Genomic DNA, 20,769 nt, shown 5'->3' with positions numbered 1-20,769 from the left:
TCTTTAAATACATACGTAAATTGATAATATGTAAACAACATTAAATATCAAACAGATGCCCCCTTATCTAAGTATAGTGTATTAAACCCAACACCTCCAAATAATCCAGCCACCTCATATAAAAAGGCCATAAAGTTCACATCATCGCATGCGAAAGAGTAGAAATCAATATCATTGATTAAACAATTAAAGAGTTTTTTAAATCTTTTTCTTTCCTTCAAGGACCTAGCCAGACGTGCTAATGGTTCAGAAAAAATATGACATCATTGTGACAATTGGTTTTGCTTTGAAAAACAGCTAACACCTTGTTTGATTTCTGTACCATCCTGAGATGGTATTGCTAAAATCTGGGCCCGTGTGTTTAATATGGACGCATGTGACTTTTAAAGCTATCCAATCTTTACTTCAGAAAATAAATAAATAACATAAGACAAAACATCTATCCAGTACTGCAGAAACAGAGAGTATGAAACCTTATCTCATATTATCTCAATTACAGTTCTATTGGATGCATTTTGTGTATATTTATACCACATGATACATACTCTGCAACTATAACTATATATATATATATATATATATATTATGGACCAAAATGGATTTTGTTTAGCACTGACATCTACCAAATCTTAATTGAGTAATATGTTACTTTCAAGAAAAAAATAATGTAATGACGATGTAAACGGGTAAGAGAAAATCCTATGCAATATTCAAAACAATGATTTGCCATGCTTGTTTCTGTTGCTGCCCTTAGTTTACCATTCATTTAACATCAGTGCGCCCTTCTTCATATATCAAAAAACAGCAGAAGAAAATAGAAAATATTTGGATACTGCCAAACACTATCGTCATCAACTAAAAATCCTCAGAAGGAGCCTAAGATTTAACAAAAGAACACCCCAAAAACAGTCATGAAAATGTCCACTTCTACCCACTGTAACGCAGTGTTCAACCGAGCAGACACACTACACATTACAGCACAGTAAACCACACATCGCTAAAGCCTCGCAGTAGGAATGATCTTAAGCATGCATAATTTCCAAGAACACATTTTGCTTCATCGCATGTTTTAACTACAAATTCACATATTCCCACGGTGAGGAACAGTTTTGTTACGGATTTGTATGACAAAAGCTGCACCCGGATTTAGCCTGGACAAGACTCTTCTTGGCGTTGGCATTTTACTCTACACAAGCTGTGCCAATTTGTTCTTTGAAGACAAGGTGTGTTTTACTCTACCCGGGCTTGTACTCATTATTTACTGAGAGAGACCCTGTATTTTAACAACATGTATTCATTAATGACTAAGGCTCTGTGCTTTGTGATGTCATAGCACAAGGAAGTACAAAGAGCTCCAGAAATGCTGTGTTATTATTAGTCAGAGAGAGAGGGAGAGAAACAGAGAGAGAGAGAAATGGAGAGAGATGCAGCTATTCTCTCTGATCATTTCCTGCTCCATTTAGCAAGAGCACCAGCAAAATCACACTCTCCATCATGTAGTTAAAGATGCATTATCTCTTCATTACTTACAAAACATTACAGGATCCACACTGTACTACATTTAAACACGGCTCTGTCTCTATCTGGAAAGACACTGCAGCACTATACGTGATCTGTAGGCATTCATGCCACAACGACAACCAAAAAGGGATATCTTTCCTGCATCTGATTAATATCCAGTAGTTAATTTCTGCCCTCACCACGTAAAGGCTTGCAAAATGAAATATATAAATGATTTATGTTGGTAGAGAGGTGTTTCATACATGCGTCACTCCGGTGCAGTTGAGCACACCTACTGCATCTACTTATCTGCAACACTGTGTTTCTACTACAACTAAAACAATATAATAACACAGTGAAACCCATGTATTCCACCAAGTTGTGAAACCGTTAATTTATAATGAATCTGTCTTTGCACAACAATGGTATTATTTGCTGGTATCACACACATCAGACACACCTACCTAATTTTGACATATCTTGTTTGAACAGTACACATGCTGCTAAATAATACATTTACTACCTTTTCTACAGTAGCAGAAGAGTGTTACACTAGTACTTTAACTTTCAGAAATATCAGTATTACACTTAATACTTCAAAATGCTGGTTTTGGATTAGTTTGACTCTAAGGGATCACACTCTTCTGTACCTTAAAGGTGTTTGCAATGAAATGTGTATTATAATGATACTGATTAACAACACCCATTTAACAGCATCAAGAGACTTCTCTCACTCTGAGAACAAATTCTGGAACAGAAGAAGAAGCTGTACCAGGTTCTAAATGCAGAGACAACGACGTCTAAAAGGAGCTTCAACTAGAAATTAACCGATACACAAAGAAGTGACATCTCTGACTGAAAGCTGCCGGCCGTGGTGCAGCTGTAAGGATAGTAAGCTGTATTTACGTCATTATCATTTGTGGCTTTATTTATAATCATCTTTCAAGTACATAAATTGTAAGTAGGCTTAAACAACTGAACACTATATCTTTAAAGCAGATGTGACAGAGAAAGCGGTTGTTAATATGTAAACATTAGACAGAACATATCTGGGTGCAGAGGGATTTTTTGGGGGGGCGTATAACCCTAAACATACAAGTTGTCACTATGTGAGAATAGCACACATTACTATAAAAGTCTGTTGAAACCAAACCCCAGCTGAATCTCTGTCAATCATAACCATTTCTCTACACTAAACAACCAAACCTGGGGCAACACTGGATGTTAAAATAGGAGCATACCCATCATTTGAAGCTAATGTATCCCAGTAAGAGCAGACACTGCCAAAGCCTGAAAGCGCACTTATGCTTTTAGTGACATTTACAAAGAAGCAAGTCTCCGGCACCCAAAACAGCTGGGCCCTCCACTTCTGAATCCTTTCCATTAAGATCGTTTTGCATAATCCTACGTGGCTAAGGCCACAATCTTAACTTGCACGGGCACTTGAAAACAGAATCCGCATGCTGTAACCAACACCATTCATGTTTCCTAACACAGCAGCTTTATTGAAGGGTTTTACTGAAGCATAACTTCCAACAGCCTCCTTCTGCCTTCACCTGCCAAAGCCACAGGAAGACCAAGACCAAGAAGTGCCAGTTTGTCTCTGTTTTGCAGAATCATGTACAGCTTTGTCCACAGAACAGCCGAGCCAAAAGAGGGGTCATCTCTCTCCCCTTACCTCGATTAGGAAGTCCCCGGTCCGGAGTCCCGCCTGCCACGCCACCCCCCCTTCGTCCACGGATTCCAGGTACTGCAGGGCTGGGAAAGCGGGGGTGGGGGTGAACTCCTCGATAGGGGTGTCAGCTTGGTGGCGGCCGTGAAGGGGTAAAGAAAGCGGAAGAAGATGATTTTGCAATAGTCTGCATTCGAGACCCACACCACCCCGTGATGCGTTACTGGGCTGCTACGTGTGACATCATTCCAACACGCGACCCGGCAGATGCCCAGCGATTGCACTTCACACGTGTGCACACACAGACCCACAAGGGTGGGCCACAATTGCAGGTGCATCGAGAATAGATATGGTGGTGCCTTTTTATTTATTAGGTTCCTTCCACAGTCTGGTCAATACATTAATTAACAAACACACTTCCATAGAGTGTATTTGTTACACCTATAAAGGCCTGTATTTCTTTATTTTCATTCTGCTGCTTACCTATGTCTCACAAGGCACTTTTTTGCACCTAGTTGCTGTTTTTATCACAAGGGATTCAAACACCGTAATGGCTTTGGCTCTCTCGTTCGCCATGGCCATTTCTATTCAGTTTTGTCCTCGTGGCAGAAAGAAACCAGTGGTGACAAGTGACACTTTCAATAAATCAGCCCGTTACTGTAAGAGCCATGTTTCACAATGTGCAACTGAATTGCTGTTCAGATGAGCCCAGACTGTCCTCAAAGAGTGTTGTCCTCCTTTGAGACACAGCTTGATACAGGTGTGTGCTTTAAATTATATCGGGGGCTCATCCGATCTCTCAGGGCTTGTGTGGGAATTGTGTGACATCATCAGAGCACTCTGTTCACAGCATGTCTTGGCCTGAAAAAACACAGCCTTTTTTTCTATTTTTGCATGAAACCCATCAAACAAAACACTGTCCTTCTAGGTGTTTTCAAATAACAACGACAGTATAACTGGACCAGTGAGATTGCAGTCTGCGCTTCTGGAAATTAAAATACCTCTTTCTTGGATGAAGAAAAAAATAAGAGGCAAATTCTCAAGCCAAAATGCTAATGCAGAAACATGCTGCCTGTGAGAATGTATGACATCTCTTAAATGGGCAGTATTCATGCATACATGTTTAACAGCTTATGTATGTTTTGTTTTTTTAATGATAACTAGCTTTGCAGGGATACACATTAGACATTACATAACCAAAACGTTCTAGATTTAATAGGTAGTTAAATGACAGAGATATTTGTGCACGAAAGGATCAAGTTGAGAGAAAAATAATCAATCAGATTATCTGAGTATCCAGAAAGACAGATGAATTAAATTAGATTACATCGAACCATGGGCTTGTCTCCCAACATAATCAGCATTAATTGCTACAGCAGATGATCGTGCTAAATTACAGGACAATATTTTTAAGGGACCTTTTGGCAGCAGAGAATGTATCTTCTGAGCCTGGCATGAAAGCTGTCACATTCTCAGCAATAACAAACACTAGGGCTTTATTCAGTCATTTGCGCAATCATAGGAGGATGTGAAGCAGTAAAATAGTGTGACAGTATTTAGAAATTCCAGATGGGGGGTGGGGGGGGGGAGAAATAAAGAGAGACAGAGAAAGAAAGGAAGAGAGATCAGTTTTAAGTATTGATGGACTGTCAAAGTGCGTTTGAGTACAATGTTGCCACAGTCAAGCTGGCTAGAGCAACGATGCAGAGCCCTCACAGAAGGGGGAGAGGAAGAAAAGATGAAGGGGGAGAGAGAGAGAGAGAGTGTGAGAGAGAGAGAGAGAGAGAGAGAGAGAGAGAGAGGGAGGATTAGAGGACAGGATGCTTAGTTCCAGCAGGCGTTTCTCCTACCTTTGGCCCCCCGGAGCACAAATCCAAATCCCTCATTGTCCTTCTTTTGCAGCACCACGGTCTTCTCATCAATAATGCAGTCACTGTGGAGAAAATTGCGAGGATAGCGCCCGTTATTGCACCCCATCATCCTCATCATTGCCGCAGCCGCTCTGCCCGAGTGCAGGTTCATCATGATCGACGGCACCGGCGCAGGGAATTAATCACTCATTCAAATGAACGCCACGGCAGAGGCAGGTCGACCGCTTCCCCGGAAAGACGCCTCTGACGGGAAGGGAGCGAGCATCCGAGGGACAGCACGAGGCCGCGGCCGGCGGGAGACTGCGACGCTCCGAAAACACATACCCACTAAATAAATAATTAAATCCCCCCAAAGAGAGAGAAAAAAAAAAAAAAAAGGAAGCAGCCTCACGGATGTATAAATAGAAGGAGAAACAGGCAGAATCAGACAGCTGGCATGGTGTCTGCAAGGCCGTGTGTGAACGACTGAGCGCTGGTGAGCTCTCGTGTCATCAGCGGACTGGCAGTGGGAGCCGCGGAGACGCTGGCTGCTTGTGATTTGAATGACATTTTCATTAATATAATCCTCAGCTGTGGATGTACCAGATGCATTTTTGAGTCAAGCGAAACCAAACAGCCAGCAATGTGTGTTGTAGTAGCTGCTGCTGCTGCTGCTGCTGTTGTGTTGCTGTTGCTGATGTGGTCGTTGTGGTTATTTTTTCAATCGCCTGGAATCGCCTCACGCGCGAACTTGCTGCTTTTATATTCCCTGTGAAGTCCGTCACCAGCGCGAGCCACAGAAACCAGCAGGAGAAAAAATATGTGGCTTGTGGTCTGAGAGCACAGAGGCTTTTGCCTTAAAAAAAAAAAAAAATCTCTCTCTCAATCTCTCTCTCTCTCTCTCTCTCTCTCTCTCTCTCTCAAGCCATTCACTGCTGCTCACTGCTAGGAGCCCACATGATCTGTTTGACAGCCCACACGGCTAATACAGAGCGTCTTGCCTTGGCGTCAGCAGGCATGCTCTCCAACAGCACAGAGAATTTGCATAATTCAATTAGCACAAGAAAAATGTGCGGTAGAGGTAACTAAGTGTAAACTAAATTTGGTAGTGTGCCCCCCTCACCACCCCCCATCCAATATTGTACGACTTATTCAGCCCAATCCATCAAGAGTTTGTAACACAGAAACAGAGCTTTTATATCCCTGATGTTTTATTTGTTCAAGGGGCTGTTGTACATTGCATGTCATTGATAACTTCCATCAGTCTACAGAAGAGAGAAAGCACACATTATTTACTATTTGTATTTGTATTTCATCCTCTCATGAATAAAGAATAAAGATACACAATCCCCAATTATTATGATTTCATAGCTCAGATAAAAAGATTGATGGAGGAGCAATAGGCTCAATATTGAGATTCATCTCCAAATCTTCTACTACCAACACGCTATTACACTAAACCAACACAGCATTAGGGTAAAACTGTAGTTTCTGCATCTATATGATATCTGAATATCAGCCTGGTAACCCTGTGCAAATAAAAATATCACAAGACAAGAAAAAAGCCATGCATTGCAGTGGACTCGTAAATGTTAACAAAACCAGCAAGAGGGATTTGTCTCTCCTGACCTGCAGTCGGCACTTTAAAATGCATCAGCCAAATCCACATATACAGACCATGTTTGGGTGTATTAATATATTGGTTGTGTGGTTTATTTTATGATTATATATTTTTTTCCTGTGCTTGTGTCTGACAGTAAACAGTGCATTGGATCTGACGTCGTAAGGATGGGAGCTCGATGCAGAACTATGAGGCAGCGTATTTTGGGGGATCGATTCTTTTTTATGCATGCAGAAGAAACCTGAAAGCACAGAGAGCCATCTGAGACACCGCTGCACCCCGGACCGCCGAGTTGCCGTAGTAACATAATCTGTTTTTAAAAGGAAGCCATGGTGTTGTCAGAGTGCAACAAGGTTTTTAAAATCCAGGCCTGGTGATAAATTACGGCCCTTGGTTTTAAAGATGATTGTTTTCTATTTGTTTTATTACCGAACACTTGTACAACAAAATGATAAATCCAACCTCTGCAACCTATTTCTGGAGTAGGTCATCTATTATCACCGCCAAATAGCTCTTGAAATGTTTGTGCTGCTGTCCATTATCCACAGAAGAGAAAATTTAGAGAGTATTTTGAATTCCTTATCGGATTTCACTTCAGCAAGATCCTTGCACCTCCTTGAAACACGCAGGGACGGATTTACATCTTTAGTTATTTCCACGCATGTTTGAATAAAAAACATGTTCCAGTGACTAAATCGTCCCCTCCTTTTTTGTCCATTTTAAAGCCTACCCATCCGGAAACTTCAACACCATTGTTCTGTGTTGTGCATATGCAGCCGGTAATTGCTGTGCTGCTCCAAGAAAAACCTTGCATCTCCCTGACATTTATAAAAGACCCAGAAGCTTGCCTCTTTTCCAAACGAATGTGCGTCTCACTTAATGGCTCACAAGATTGAAGAAGAAAAAAAAAGTTGCACTTGTATTTAATTAAGAATTTATGTCTGTTTACATTCATCATTATGAACCTTTAAAGAACTAACAGTGTTTTAATGAGGCAGATAAGAAACTTTCAATTTAAGCCTCTGTTTCAATTCCAATTAACCATTTTAGTAGCTGTGTTTAATAAATATATATGTATATCACAAGCTGTTTTCTTCTCGTGTGAATTTGTATTTTTTCCCATCCCTAACTCCTCCAAAACTTTTGAAGCCAGCATCAGATTAGACAAGGTTCTTCCTTCACATTCAAATAGTTTTCACCACAATGTCAATCTATGTTGATATCTCAGGAAAGGACAACCTCATTAACACCAGGCTATTGTGAACGCTTTGCCTCATTCTAAACTACACAGAGATTTTTTTTTTTTTTTAGAAATTCGCCTACAGACACCTAAAAACACATTCAAGACCTATTGTCTCAGAAAACAATAACCAAATTAATCTTCTGCAAAAAACAAATACTCCAGAATTAAGTTCAATATTATTCCAAGGGTTGACTTGACACATGGACCTTCAGTGATAACAACAACAACACAACATCTGTGCTTGTGCATCTTAGTTGGACTTAATTATTCCTCAGAATTAAACGACACAATGTGTGGATGCAATCCATCGATAGGCTGACACGTTCTCTCACATGGCTCTCATTTATACCATAATCCCGTCTCTAAATTGACATGGACTTTATCGTTAGTCATAACTGACAAACACAAAGCAGCGCAATCAGATGATTAAAGGAGTGAAGGCCTTCCTGAATCTGCATTTTCAATTTCAAAAGAAACTATGATTATTTACTGAAGGAAATAAACTGAAAAAGTACAGATGATGTGATTGGAATGGACTGTTCTCCACTGATGCTGAAGTATGAAGACCACACTAAACCTGAGGACAGTTTCAGCAGGTGATCCACAGCAATACACCTCTACCCCGATATAATGCAGCCCTTGGGAGCCAAAACACTTACCACGTTTTATATACAAGCTTTGGCCTTGAGTTTTTCCTTTTTTTTTTGTTAGAGCTGACGCGGTGTATGCAGTAAATAAATGTGTTCTACAGTGGTTAAATTGTATCTTATTTCTTTAATTACAACACTTATTTTATTAGCCTGAAAACATACAGTGTATTAACAACACCAATAAATGTAACCATGTGCGCTGGGTTTCATCAGACATCAATCGTTTGGTCTGCGTGTCATGCTAAGGAAAATGCAAAATTCACAGAAAATATCAGAAAACGCTTTTAATGACACATCCTTACAAATTGTTGTAAAAAAGGATTTGGGTATTATAGCAAATAGGAGCAGGTGCTACTTTGTCACTTAGCCAACTATGTTATAAGTGGATTGTTAAATAATACAAACTGTTAACTATTAAATAGTTTAAAAACATTTAGGAGTTGGGAGATTTTAAAGGTTAAAATTAAGTTAAAACGTAAAGCAATCAACATATTTAAACTGTCAACGTAATACGTTTAATTAAGGCTTGCAGACAAGATTGTTTTTTATGCACTGAAAATCAAAGTGAAAGTTTAAAAATGCTGTGAATGCGCTCGGCTTTGTGTTTCCACTTTTGAAACAATTTTTGCTTTACTGCGTTTTACCCGGATTCATGTTGTACCGGGGAAGAGGTGAATAACATCTCTGGTAAATACATGGTTCTGCGCTGTTCAGCTTTTGTGGAACTCACACAACAGTAATAGCCTCTTGCCAAGGGAATGTAAGGTCATGATAAATGTACAACCAGTATAACCAGGAAGATTCATTCCCAACCCCAACCCCCCCAAGTCATGGCTTGACATATTTATGGTTGATAAAGGCCAATGTTAGAAACATATTCCACTGGCATGATAATTAATAGGTCTTTCTCCAGGACCTTTACAGAGTTTGATTTACACCTGGTCAAAGTCAATAGCTTTGTGATATAACAGCTGAAGGTGTCAAATCCGTCGCCCTGCAAATTTCACTGGGAAGGAAAAGCACCCCTGAGAAAAGCACACAGGGCAGGAAGGACCTGAATCATCTCCCAGTTACTTAAGACATCGACACACAGAGAAACACAAAAAAAGCATTACTTTACACGCTTTTTATACGGCTTCTCTGTAACGACAACAACACATTGTCAAGCGCTAATGACATGAGGGAGAGCGCAGTGTGCTGGAACCCGGCGCTGGGCCTCGGACCTCAGTGGTTGAATTGGGACACAGCAGGGTCCCGTCCAAACAATTGCCCGATTCGGTTGAACATCATCACGCATCAGTGGTGTCTCATAATCGCTCTAATGAGGAGAGGGCTTTTTGTGTGAATCAGAGAGAGACTCTCCTCCCCCACTCAATCTGTCCCAGGAGCTCCCTGTGCTCAAATCAATACCAGAGGGCTGCAGCACAGGGCTCCCTCCACTGATTGATATTATTCATGTGGTGATACTTCTCTGTGTGCAACCTGTTCAGTTTCACTATATATGGCATGTGTGTATATATGTATATATATACTGTATATATATAAACAAACTGAATAGGTTGCACACAGAGAAGTAACAACACAAAACGAGTGGAAGCATCTCAGAAAGCCTTCATCCAGAAGTGGATCAATACAGGCTGCTGCTGATGAGATATATTATAAGGGCAAGGCATAATACTAATGTTATTTACTTGCATGCCTTTTTCTTAAATTTTAGCATACTCTTGATTTACCAGATATACTAGAAGTGCACGATGTAACTATAGCTAGAAACGATGGTTAAATATAATTAGTTACTTCTTAATTTCATCCTTTTTAGTGGTAAGACAAGACAGGTCTTTAGCTTTACTCTGCCAGACCTTGAGTGCTTGGAAGAGGACAACTCAGCTGTTGTTTTCTCTCCTCGAGAGGATTTGACCTTGATGGCTGCTCGGTCAGATACCCTGCTGTTCTGAAAAGGCAAATGAATCTGGACAGCTCTCCGGCTCCTCTATAGCTGTTCTTACGCTCTCTTGAAACGGTCTTTCAATTTCAAAAAGGTCCCTTTCCTTTATAAGGCACGGGATATCAAGTGTGTCCAAATTATCGGTTCACAATAACATTGGTGAACATCTTGCTCTGTGCATGTGCCCAACCCAGCATTGCTGCGATATAAACATATATAAACCACATTCGCACACGCTAAAGTGGCCCCGTAACACTAAGCTGTGCTCCACATTCGCCAGCAGTCCTGAACTCCTGAACCGATTGGACAGATTCCTAATGAATATAAAGTGCCCGGGCAGACACTAAGCTTGATCAAATAGAATGTAATTACTCACGACAGATTTATATTTATACACGTGCAACGCAAGGAGACAGCCTGCGTGTTATTTTTAATCTAATCTGCTAAAAATGGAGAGTAAACATATGAAACACATAGCACTGCACCGCACAGAATCAGTTACACCAAAGTGGTAAAACGAGACCTGCCCGGCCAAGAATCAGTGCCGCCCGGCCAAACAAGTGCGTGAATTACCAAAACAACTACAAATAAACTTTTAAGCGCAAGTGCACATGCCCCTCCCCCAAACCCCCCCAGGCTCGTTCACTACAGCTACACCCCCCCTTTTCACCTCAAACCAGTGGTTCCCAACCCTGGTCCTCCTCCCTACCCTGCTTGCTACTGTTCCATCTGATCTCTCAATTACTTAATTGAACGCTTAATTGAACTAATAATCTCCTAAATCAGAGCCTTTTCATTATTTTAAACAGTAGGGATTTTAAGTTTAGAATTGAATAAAGAACTTATTAAAGAACCAACTCTTTCAGTACACACTTTAAAAAGTCAAATCTAAGTGGTTACTCCAATTAAGGTTCAATTAAGTAACTGAGAGCTTGGCTGGAACAAAAACCAGCATGGTAGGGGGTCCCCAGGACCAGAGTTGGGGACCCCTGCCATAAACACATTTGTAGTGTATTATGTGATCACCATTCAAAATAAATAACTGTTGCTGCACAGACGCGGCAATGAAGGAATAATATAAACTGTGCCGTACACGTCTCACAATCTCAGCAGTATTTGTTTACTGTCTAACATCAAATGCAGAACGCAAATTCAATTAACCTCGGTACTCGGTGTTATCCAACGCAAAGGAAGAGATGATGGAACAGAATATTGCCAGATTATTGCTGAAGTGACTTCCTGTAGCAGCAAATTCACATTGACTCTGTGTTTTGGCTCGTCTCTCCTGTCCTGCCTTTACGTTTATATTAAAGAAAGACGCTTCGTGGCCAGAAACGCTGAAGTGAAATCAATGACAGTCTGCACTTTGGGTGTACAGTGAGACCAGCAAACTCCAGGAGAAGATAGAAATGAAACACCTAACAACAACAACAACAACAACAAGTTAGTTTTTAATAAGCCTTCTGCCTTTGAATGAAAATGAATAAAAAAGGTCCCTTTTCACTTCTGGGTGACTACTTTTATAAGTAATGAAGCCCTTTTTTCAACTTGATAAGATCCACCGAACGCTGAATAAATAATAAAAAAGCAACACAAAATTAAATTCAAAGTAAGAATGAGAATAAGAACTAACCTAAAGCAGCTGATAATGCAATTAAACTCTATTTAAAAACAAACAACTACGAAATGGGAAACTCTCTTGCACATTCAAAACTAGGCCCCCAGATAATAAACAGCAAGGAAAGTGCATTCTGACTTCTAAAGAAGCTTCTTTGTAACCTGCGCAAAGCTCTCTTTTCCTTGTGTGTAATCATTCATTATTGGCCAAGCAACTGTATGACAATACTGTAAAAGCAGCTATGAAAAAAATGTGCTCATTCATTACTACATCAGCCACACAGAGACAGTTTTAACTATGATTGTAGTGGGGTGGAGAGAAAAAATAATCCAAGGAAATAAAAGAGAGGTTGAAATAAAGGTGCAAAAATATCCATATCAGGTGTGATCAGATCTCAAGGTGCTCCATCAGACGTCAGTTCGATCCTCTTCTTGGACACTTTTCAAGAGCAAACACAAACTTTTGTACTGATTGTGTTTGGTCAAAGGGGAAAGGGTTAATTTCTTCTTCAGCGTTTCATGAGAAAAATATTTTTGTAATCCCTTTCTGAAGTCGCACGAGGACAGCATCTGCAAGGGTGTGTGTGGAGCTTCTCGTGAAAAGCACAGCGGTAGGGGACAGTATCTGGCGTGTCCAGACGCTCAGCAGGATATTTGCCCGTTCTTCAAGAAAAATAAAGCTTTCCACTTTACTGTCTTGAGCAACTTCATCTTTCTTCTTTCCAGGCAATGTTCCAGACTGGTGACCTCGATAATCAGAGCCGGATTTCTGCTTCTGACTGATCCTTAAGCACAGATGCGTGAAGTTTGACAAAGAAACACATTTTTCGGTAGGTGACAGAACTTGTTGGGTACAAGTAACCAGCCAAAGGATTTATTCAGTGGTTTAATATTAATGGTATGATTGTTTTACATTGTTTTGCTTGCATTTAATAAAGTATTGGTTTGTATGTTATTATTTCTTGTACCCAATCGTCAAGCTCATCAGATATTTTCTTTCCAATAATGACAACACACAGAGTTAAACCTCACCAGAGCACAGAGCAGAGACACATTTCACATGCGAGAGCTAAAAATAGATCCCCCTTACCTTGACGCATCAAAGCTATCATAGGATCCAACAGTGTAGTGCCGAAAGAGCTTCTTACTTCTGTCCGTTCTGGTTTCTGTGAAGACATGTTAACGACAACAACAACAAAGTTCAGGAATCAAAGTCTGAGACAAAACCATCAGCTTCGACCAAATACAAAATGTGGCCCAGGCACCAATCACAAATGACTATTCGAGTACTTAGTAGCAGCTTTTGACAGAGGATTCTTCCTTCTACCTCATACAACCTGTGCGTTTCATTTGCAGTTGGTGGTTGTGTAGAATTGGTATTTAGTCTGGGCTTGTGACTGAATAAGCTCTCGTGTCAGAGAGTTCACAGTGTCGTAACACATTATACTTTTTTTTTGCATTACTAGGAATAGAGCAGAATACCAAGTTGCTTAATCTGCATTTTCATTAACTGAATTAATTAATTGATTTTCAGTATGTGCAGAATACCCCCCACCCCACCTTACTGTGTTAACTCCTGCTTTGCAAGCATCCCTTTCATCTCAATTATGACACAGACTAAGTAATTCTCAATTACACTCTTGCGATAATTAATAAGAGATATCTCCCCTTGCTTGAGGGAGCCATTCGGACATGTTGCCGATGTCAACGAGGCAATAAGAAGTGGTTTGTAATCAGATCGCTACTTCAGCAGCTTCTACTACCCACATGAGTCACCCGGCGCTATTTATCTGGATACGCAAACTCCATTCAGTAATTTTAATCCTTCTCGTCGCTCTGACTCATCTCCAAGAAAGGAGAGGCTATATAAAGTTCGACTTTGCTTTCCCCATCAATTCTATTGCAGCTCAAAAGGGGTGGCGGGGGGGAGCTACAATTTGCTTTTCCAATAAATGCATGACATACAGTATTTGTAGCTTGAGATCCTAGAGGATAACACCATTCCGGCATCCAGTCACCGGGTTTCAGAAAGCGCTTTATCACGACGCCTGGATTCCCACAGATGTTCTTCCACATCTTATTTGCATGCGATTATCTTTTCTTCTCCCCATTGTGAGCACACCACCAGACGTAATCACTCATGTTATTGTCATTGATATCAAGGCTATCAGAAGAGATATCAAGTAATTAGAACATCGTAGGAAACAGCGTGTTGATTGCAAATTCCTCTGTAGGTTATTCAAGGGACAGTTCCCTACCTGGGGGGGGGGTTAAATTCCCATCAATGGCTTATAGCACCAAAGACAAACTGTGGACAAGACTAAGGTTTCTGTGGAGGAATAGAGGCCAGTTCTGCTCATGCTTTGCATTCCCCAACCCGCTATAGATTCTCTGTACTATGTATTGTTTTTAATTGTTTTAATTGCTCCAGGGTGTAATATATGCCAAATTAAAAATGTGCCAAAACAAATGTAACAGGAACTCCACCAAAAAACTAAAAACTCCCACTGAAAAGCTTCTTTCATGTCTGAACATTTGATTACCGTGAGCCCATTCTAATTAATGTCGAAGGACACAAAAATAAATCAGCTGAAAAATAATATAATCTCTCAGTCTCCTGCGTATTACAGCAGCAACAAACCTCAAGTAAGTGAGATATGTAATGGTGTTAAAGTGATACTCAGGTGGTACTCTTTATTGTATATTTACTAAGGAGGTTGCTATAGAACTGAATTTAACTAAATAACTTTACTTTCCCTCTCCAATCTTCTTCAGAAACTTTTCCCACCTTGGATAAATCCCCAAACGCACAATCGTCAGCTACGTACAATAGCCAGCTGTGTAACTGAATGCTTCTGCCATTCCCGTATAAAAAAACCCATTTCAAATGAAACCGAAATTAGCAATTACATTTTATACTGAAGTTAATGAAAATAAAACGTGGAAAAGCCTTCCATAGCAACCCCTCCGAAACCCTAACGACCCCTTGGCACTTCACCAGTGTACAATAATTACAATCATTTGAGTGTTCACTTTATAATGGCTTTACAATGGAGTGTGTTTTAAAGCCCAGTGGATCTCCAGCAATTGATAAACATTAAAGAGACAAAAGTGTCTTCAAATGCAGACGAACGCGAGGTCTACTCCCAGCAACACCACAGCGGAATAGAGTGCTGGTTCAACTGATAAGGCTGTTACTTAATACATCTAATTAACTGCCATCAATCTGTGTAATGTTCACTCACTGTATGCCGGGACACAACTCAATTCACTCCCTATTGCCCCTTCCCTACCTACCTTAAATGTTTACACTGCACTGCAGTCAGTTGTTCAGTTAGTGTTTATTGTTTATCAACAGCATTCTTACAAGATCACACGATATTAATAAGTTGTGGTGCAAGTAATAACAATAGCAAGATTAAGGCTTTCAATCATTTAGTGCGTCTGCGATGCTCAGTCTCTTACATATCTCTAGTTTGACCGTCTCTCTTCTATTTAACTGATGGGTTAACAATCTCATTGTTTCCCAGTATATATGCAGCTTGTGTTTGATGTTATCCCTCATCAAAAGTCTGCGTGGGTTTGAATAGGGTTATCTCCCTGACCCGTATTAACTGTTTTGTGGCAAAGTTGAACAAGACTCTGAATCAAGCCGTGTACATTGTTCCATCACACACAGATCACAGAACAGAACAGGACATGTTAAATTAAAAATCCAAACTTCCTTTCATCTTTTACAATATTTGTTAAAAGAATTATCAGATCTGTGATTAAATCAGTGCACAAAAATATATAGTATTTAGTACATAAATAGTGCAGTGCTTTTCTACAAAATTCTAGTTGGGATGAGCACAGATCGCAGTGACTGGAACCTGTGAATGTCGGACCAGGTAACTCAGTGACTTCAGATCTTTTTAAATAATAAATGTAACCACAATTTTCTTTACATGCATCAGTTTAAATAACATTAACTTTATTATAGAGACAAAACCATCTTAAGTAAAATAGCATTTGTAATTTAAATAAGTTCTATAATGTAAACCTTCCACATCAATTAAAATATCAGGCACAGACAAAAAGCAAATCAGAAAAACATTTTAAAATATTTTTAGTAGATCCTTATTGCAATAAAGTGTGCAGGGCACATTTGCTTACATCTGATGTAAGATACAGGGATCACTATCTACAGTAGCAGCAAGAAACACTCATTTCTATTGTACATCATACAGAATAATTTAGGAATGTTCAGCAAAGCACAGGTGAGCTCAGCTTGGCTCTGAACATCGGTCTTTTTGTCCTGAATTGACCTTGACTACAAAAGGCAGCGTAAAGGTTTCATAATCACGGATTATGTCTTTAAAATTTCCACTAGCCTCTCCCTCACCAAAACTCATTAAAACCTGCCGATCTGTAGAGTCAGCAGCCTGCAGTCATTTCACAGTACCTCCAAAGTGAACTTTCTTCCTTGATCTAGGAGTTTCTTCCATTTGCTCCCAGTTCGCCTCTCGTGTAAGCAGTGAATTTTGGCTCCCTGTTAGATTGACACACCAAGCCGGAGACCCTTCGGATTTCAGATGACACAGTCCAAAATGTGCAGAGAAAGTTTCAAGTATCCCAAAACCGGCAGAAATGCAGCCATATTAAGCACGGTATAAATCAGCAAAGACCATGTACAGAGAAAAGCTATTTAGCCTCTGTTCTTAGAGCTAGGGAGAAAAAAAAAAAACGATATCATGCCCAGGCCCACTCCATAGCAACAGAGTTGTACAGTGTAGAGAATGTTTCCATGGAAATGCATCAATCAGGAATGTACATGAGTGGGGACGTGAAGGGTGCCTCAGACTCCAGAGCAATTACGCATGCCAATAGAGATGAATAGGGGGGGCAAACTTAGCTACAGCCAACTGAAGTATTGCTTTTTCTTCAGGTAGTATCGCTGCTGAGAAACCATCAGTAAATCCCACATTGAAATAGAAGAACAGATGATCACGGCCGGTGGACATTTTCTTGAAAGACATTGAAAAAAAATCTAAAGGGGAGATACAAGGGCAAGGCAAACCAAAGATAAAAATAAAGCAACTGTGCACATAGATACATTGATACGGCAGGAGCATGTCAAAGTGTAGGACAGACAGAGATTCGGGAACGCTGTGTAAAAGGAGACCAGCTGAAGAACGGATTTTTGGATTCTAAGTAACAAACATATTTAAAATTGCACGTGTTAATGTGTATTTTATAGTAAATACGGTTCTCCAAAATCATGTGACAATTAATGTATTTTGGCTCTATGAAATGCATTTTTTATAATGTTGCAATAAAGAAAGGTAATCGCAATAAAGACATAAAAGTCCCACCATATCCCAAATGACTGAGTTATGCCAAATTAGTTTGCTTCTCGAGGTTGGTCTTCAAGGACCAAGTGTTTCCTTTTGTGTTTTCATTCCCCTGAGCTTTAAACTGTTTTGGAATTATAATTTTAATCACAGTAGTTAAAAGCAAGAAAAAGTTAAGAAAATTCGTTTTGGGAAATCTGCTTTTTGTGGAGTTGCAGATAAAGTCAAAATACCACCATCAGATAATAATAATAATAATAATAATAATAATAATAATAATAATAATAATAATAATAATAATAATAATAGCAACCTTAGGTATCCATTCACTCTTATCGGCTATGAATGGTTGAACAAAAGCATTACACTAGCAAGGCAATAGTTGGGGCATGTGAGAAGAAGCAACAAACAGGAAAACAAACGTAGGTACCATATTCTGCCAGGTTGCCTAGTACTGAGCAAAGGCCCAAACCACCAGGGATATGAAATGATTTATTTTCTATTCACTTTGTAAAACGCATATTCAGTAATCATGCACACTTCGGATATAAGAAGAATCGAATGGTCTACAGGTAGAATCTACCCCGATGCCTCTTCGGGAGTTTAAATTCAGTGAGACACTGTGCTCAAGGACAGCGGACAGGTCATCCCAGCACCAACACCTGAGGGAAGGCATGACTAATCGACCAGGAGAAGAGGAGGTGTCTAAGATGCTCAATGGATACCGGTTTATCTTTCTTTCAGATTTTAGAAGGCTAACCTCGATGATGGATCTGTCTGGGGCTGAAGAAATTGAACGTTTCATGCCAAATAATAATAAAAAATATATATTTTTCAATTGGAATTGCAGGCCAAAATAAATGAACGAATTATGCCCCTGGTAAGAGTGTCTTTGTTTCCTGTCAGCGTTGTTGCTCCCACTGCCTGCCTGTCACTTCCACACTACAGTCGCCGAGTGTTTCAGCAGCAGCGGCGGCTCCTGCCCGGCGCAGTTGGTTCTGTCCAGAGGAGGAGGCTCAGCGATGCGGGAGGTGTGGGTGTGAGGCTGATTGGAGGTGGGAACGAGTGGGCGTGAGCCGGGGAAATCTACACAAGGGCAGAAGGGAGCAACAGCAGTGGTTTTTGTGTGTGTGTGCAAGTGTGTGTGTGTTTTTTTTTCAGCTGAAGCAGAAGGGAGAGTACTGCACAGCTTCACTCCCACACACGCTTTTAGTACAGAGTCTCAATTCTCAACAACTCTCACCGTTCCGGGAATAATATGAATAAAATATGTACAGTGTACAGTATTCATATAAATATATATAAATATAAATATATAGGCATCTATATAAATATAAATATCTATATGGAGAGAGCGAGAGGGAGAGAGAGGAATATACATGCATGCCACACTCTGGTTTTGTTTTGTGTAAGTGTAAGAGTATTGATGTCACCACCCACTGACAGAACGGCTGATGTGACGCGGGCGGGAGGGGACTCCCGGGGGTCACATGGGCCGGGGAGAAGCAGGCAGGACTCTGTGACCTTTCCCTGAATCACTCTTCATGTGAAAGAAGAGCAAGAGGTCAGCGCTTCTTCTCAGATCTATAGATCTCAGTTCTATGTGCACAGCCATAGGAAAATACCAAACAGGCTGGAGCAGAACTCTGCATGAACAGCGGTACATGGGTGGCAGGCGTGATCCCTGCGGAGGAACCACAGTTTTGCAGCACAGAGGAGTACAAACACAAGAAACCTGAGCTCGCTGTAACGTGCATCATCGGGATTATTGTAAACGAGAAATGGCATTTAAATAAATCATTAGATAATTAATTTAAAGACTGAAATACTTTGTTGCTTTGTATTTTACTCGACTCTTATACCTACAGTATCACAGAGAGATCGGGCCCAACGTGCTGCTTTCTGTACATGTGTGACATTCATTTGAACAGTAATCAAAAGCCTCCAAATTCAGACGAGAAACAGTGAGATTAAACCGAGCCATATGGCAGTTATTGATCACGGATTATAGAGGCTGGAGTCTAACAGCTGAGAGGCGTTAACTCAGAGTAACACTGAATGGTCAGCGTGGACCTCCATTCTGGCACTGTGCGTCTGCCACCGGCACGCCCTCTAGTGGGTACACTGTGTGGATGTTTTCTAAATATATATACACACACACACAAACACATACACGCATATGTATAACAAACTTTGATTTGGTTATTTGAAGGCAGGGCTGTCAGACTCTGTTCCAGCCCAGCTCTTGGCTCCTTAATTGGTCTAATTAAACAATTAACTGGATGAATTTAACACTTCTCTCCAGACTCCATGTTCTGTAGGTTCAATATTTTGAGCCATCAGCAAATTGTAAAGGTATCGGCTATAAAATAAAATAAGCCTACCTGAGTAAATATCAACATTCATTAAGTAATTGCTATCTCCTGTTGGAACAAAACTCAGCAGACGCTGCGGCCCCCCAGGACTGGAGTCTGACAGCCCTGTTTTAAGCTGCTAGGGGAAAAACTATTGCTCAAATTCCAAACAATTCGTTTTTAGACTACTGATAATCTAATTTTCCATATCCAATATTCTCCTTAATTACAGGATAACATGCCATTAACTATCAGTTCATGGAACCAAATGTGGATGGGTCTTGGTGGCTTTTGTTATGTTTTGAGGGCTTTGGTTATTTTATCAAGCATTTCTGACAGTTCTTGATAGGATTTCAATCTGGACTGATGAACATGTAACTCAAGCCTAAATTTGGAAGATTCACTTAATATTCAGTCTAAAAAGCAGACAAGGACATCTGAAAATGGTCAGTTTCAGAAATGCCAGAATGTATTCACCCTGGTTATTGGTTTGTAGAAGGTATGGAAGTAATATATTAGTTTGTGTGATGCTTCTGATTATAATTTTTTTAATCAAGATGGAAAATATGTTAATGTGTCTCTTAATAATTTTTCTTTGAGCTTTTATGGATTTGCTATGGCTATATTTAGCCAATAAATAAACATAATGCTTAGTCACATTTGGAAAATTTCTAACAAGTGAAAAGGTTAATTGCATTCAAAGTTGGAACACGGCTAACTGTCTTGCATGTATTTTGCAGCCTAAATAGGAAAGTAATTAAAACGATCATTTGCAATTTGTTTGCCATGTGATCTAAAACATTCTCACGGACAAATAAAAACATGTTATTAACACTCACTTTACTCCTGAATGAACAGCCATAATTAAATTAAATCCACCCTTTAAAACACCTGTTCAAACCATTTTACTTAAATGCGGTGAGATTAACTGTTTTACACACGCAGGATAATTCCTCGCCGATGCGGCGTCGATACTTCAGACAG

The 20,769-nt window shown here is 40.1% G+C and overlaps 1 protein-coding gene across 1 annotated transcript in view; it reads right to left on the bottom strand.

Moving 5' to 3' along the window:
* The window catches only part of shank2b (SH3 and multiple ankyrin repeat domains 2b), a 165,093-nt gene that overhangs the window by 49,843 nt on the left and 94,481 nt on the right, over positions 1–20,769 (bottom strand). The window contains exons 14-16 of the mRNA XM_066700555.1: positions 13,189–13,264; positions 5,023–5,105; positions 3,179–3,303 (exon numbers count right to left, since the gene is read on the bottom strand). Coding sequence (XP_066556652.1) covers positions 3,179–3,303; positions 5,023–5,105; positions 13,189–13,264 — 284 coding nt within the window. The remainder of the gene's footprint in view (positions 1–3,178; positions 3,304–5,022; positions 5,106–13,188; positions 13,265–20,769) is intronic.

This window comes from Amia ocellicauda, chromosome 4, assembly GCF_036373705.1.
Source record: "Amia ocellicauda isolate fAmiCal2 chromosome 4, fAmiCal2.hap1, whole genome shotgun sequence".
NCBI lineage: Eukaryota > Metazoa > Chordata > Actinopteri > Amiiformes > Amiidae > Amia > Amia ocellicauda.
This window is presented reverse-complemented; position numbering and strand designations above follow the sequence as displayed.